The 3,040-nt window shown below is 38.3% G+C and overlaps 1 protein-coding gene across 1 annotated transcript; it reads right to left on the bottom strand.

Annotated features, from left to right (window-relative positions):
- Nucleotides 1–1,070: 1,070 nt before the first annotated feature.
- Nucleotides 1,071–1,961, bottom strand: LOC115985196. The gene has a single exon (XM_031108163.1). The coding sequence runs from the start codon at nt 1,959–1,961 to the stop codon at nt 1,071–1,073; it is 891 nt and encodes a 296-aa protein (XP_030964023.1).
- Nucleotides 1,962–3,040: the final 1,079 nt, after the last annotated feature.

Raw genomic sequence — 3,040 nt, forward strand, 5'->3', positions numbered from 1 at the left:
CACTCACCTGGACCATCAAACTCCATCCTGTCTTCCTCCATCACTTCCTTACCATGTCCCTCCCTGGCATTAGAATTTACTGGAAGAGTAGAAGTCCTCTCACCCACTACCTCTTCCATGGAGTCATGGTGCATCGCATTGGGGTCGGTGGAATTAAGTACCGTACTCCCCAAATTGTTCATCTCACCTTCACCCTTTTCAATTAGAGCTTTCGAGCTTGCCCTTAAAGAGTCGAACTCAATTATCTCAACAAATCGGAGAGCATCAGCAAACCCAACCTCGCGATCTCTTCTAATCATAGTGGGACGGCGCTTCGGGCTTCGTTGGGCACCAAATTGAACAACCTCCCTAGCCGCTACTGAGTCAGTCTTACTACTTCCCTCACCATTTGCAAAACTTCCACGACAAGACCCCCCATGGTGACTATCCATCTCGGCACCCATAGTAGACAAAGAAGCACTGTGGGTAATAGGAATAAAAGAAGCAAATGTATGGTGATTAGGTTCTATGACAATCTTAGAGGTATTGGAGGTTGCCCTACCCTTAGAGAGGACCTTTTTACCCTTAGGAGCTTGCTTTAGACTTAATGATTTTGGGTTGAAGCTAGAAACATTAAAACCCATGGGGTTGAGGCTTATGAAAGTTGGGCTCACTTCTTGTTGGTTTGGATTCAGGATATTAGGAATCCTCTTATCATCGGGCTTGACCCATTGAGGCCAATTACTAGTCTGAGCAATGCCATTCTTCCTATTACTATCATGCAGACGCTTCTTACTGGTGTCGTTTCTGTGAGAGTTGGCGCTAGTGGGTCTTTGCCCTTCCTTAAAAAAATGGCTCGTACTAGTAGTGTTGTAGTACCTGCTGGATTTATACACATTTCTTTTGCGTGTCACAACCATCCAAGGTCCGTAGGTATTGTTTTCAACTAACTCAGCATCATGCCTGTCCTTAGGTATGGTATTCGCACCTGATTGCTGATCCTCAGCTGACTTAGCATCTTGCCTTTCACGTGGGCTTCCCTAAGTCTTATCCACTCCCTCCTCTTCCTCCCTAACCGGTGGTTGAACTAGTCAAATAGTGTGAGGGCAGTCCTCCTTCCAGTGTCCAATTCGACCACAAGAAAAACACAATTTTTGGATTCCTTCATAGATAACGGATTGTTTGAAATTCCTGATAAGTAGAGCCATGACTAGTGGCTTCTCCACGTCTATCTGCACACATATTCGGGCATAATAACCCCTTGCTTCCAAGGCAGTATGAGTGTCAATCCTCAGAACCTTCCCAATGGTTCTTCCAATCTCCTTCAATGCTTCCACTTGGTAGTATTCAATAGGAAGTTCATTGAGTCTTACCCAAACTGTAATAGACAATACATCGGTAGAGCATGGTCTGAAATTTGGAACCCAAGGCCTTATAGAGAGAAAGTGCTCTCCGATGAACCAGGGACCTTTGTCTAGCACTAAATCATAATCGTCCAATGCCAAAAATTTGACTAGAAAAAAATCCTTACTGAGATCCACACAGTTAAGTCTTCCCTTTGGTTTCCATAAGGTAGAGATTTTTTGTTGTAAGAAATTAAATCCCACCGTTCTCCCATAAACCTTAACAATCAACGCTCTTTCCCATGGGGCCCTGATTTTTTGCTTCAACTCATCAGATAATCTCACTGCAACAAGTCCCTTTCTAAAGCCGGCGATATCAAGTTCAACCTCAGGGGATGCCTCCATCTGGTCCATAAGATCAAAGGCTCGTCGATATGCCCCAGGGAGCTTACCCACAAGTTTATCTTTAAAAGATAACTGGTGATTTGCATGGCCCTTACCCCATGAAAACTCCTTCTCTCTGTTAGCATCATCTTCCATAAAGTTTGCATGATGAATGTCTTTAACTTTTTTGTTACTCCTTGCTAGTTCAGCTTCTTCCTCCGAAGAGAGACCCCAAGAGGTTTCCCTAGAGCTCATATTCACTCTTGGGATGAAATTATTATTTCCACAAAAGATTTCCTAAAATGATAATTTCCTCTAAATTAGCACCCATCAAATATTAATTTCATTGTTGTATAATTCATACATAAACAAGGAAACTCATTTATACAAACCTACAATATATATATATATTTATATATCTTATATATAAAAGCGGCTATGCCGTTACAGTGATTTGGCACTGTGCATTCAGTGTTCAAACATTGTTCATCTACAATACAATTGGTGAGTCCCTCTATTTTGTCCGTTTGTGGAGTGCCAAAAGATGCGTTTTGGCTGAATATAAAATCACTGTAACTACAGTGATTTTGGTTTCATGAGCCACTGCACTGTAGCTACAGTGCCTAAAGTTTTTTTTTTTTTTTCCTTCCTCCTATAATCGGTTTGTGTTTTTTTATTTTTTTTAAATATTTATGTAAACTGGTATATATATTGTTATACTGATACAATAAATTTCACAATTATTGACGTGTCAGTTTCTTACAAGTCGAAATAAAATAGTAAAATATGAGAGTGTGACTAACCACAACTAAAAATAAATGTTTTGAGAAAATATTGTCACTGTAGCTATAGTGATTTTGGTTTCGTGAGCCACTACACTGTAGCTACAATGCCTAAAGTGTTTTTTTTTTTTTTAAAAAAAAATATTTATGTAAGCCGATATATATGTTGTTATACTGACACAATAAATTTCACAATATTTTCACAATTATTGACGTGTCAATTTCTTACAAGTCAAAATAAAATAATAAAATATGAGAGTGTGACCAACCACAACTAAGAATAAATGTTTTAAGAAAATGTTACAACACTTATTGTTATCACAATATTTTCACAATTGTTGAGATCTCAGTTTCTTATAGATCAAATAAAAAAATGCTAAGTCCACGACATTTTAACATTAATTTTTATAGTGCCTAAAGTTTTTTTTTTTTCTTTCTTTTAGTGAGGTGCACTTTTTCTTTTCTTTTCTTTTTTCTTTTTTTCCCTTCAAGTATGCCAGTTGGTTTGAGCTTTGTTTTTGTTTTTGTTTTTGATTTTGTTTTGTTTTTTTT

This window comes from Quercus lobata, chromosome 4 (genome assembly GCF_001633185.2).
Source record: "Quercus lobata isolate SW786 chromosome 4, ValleyOak3.0 Primary Assembly, whole genome shotgun sequence".
Classification (NCBI taxonomy): domain Eukaryota; kingdom Viridiplantae; phylum Streptophyta; class Magnoliopsida; order Fagales; family Fagaceae; genus Quercus; species Quercus lobata.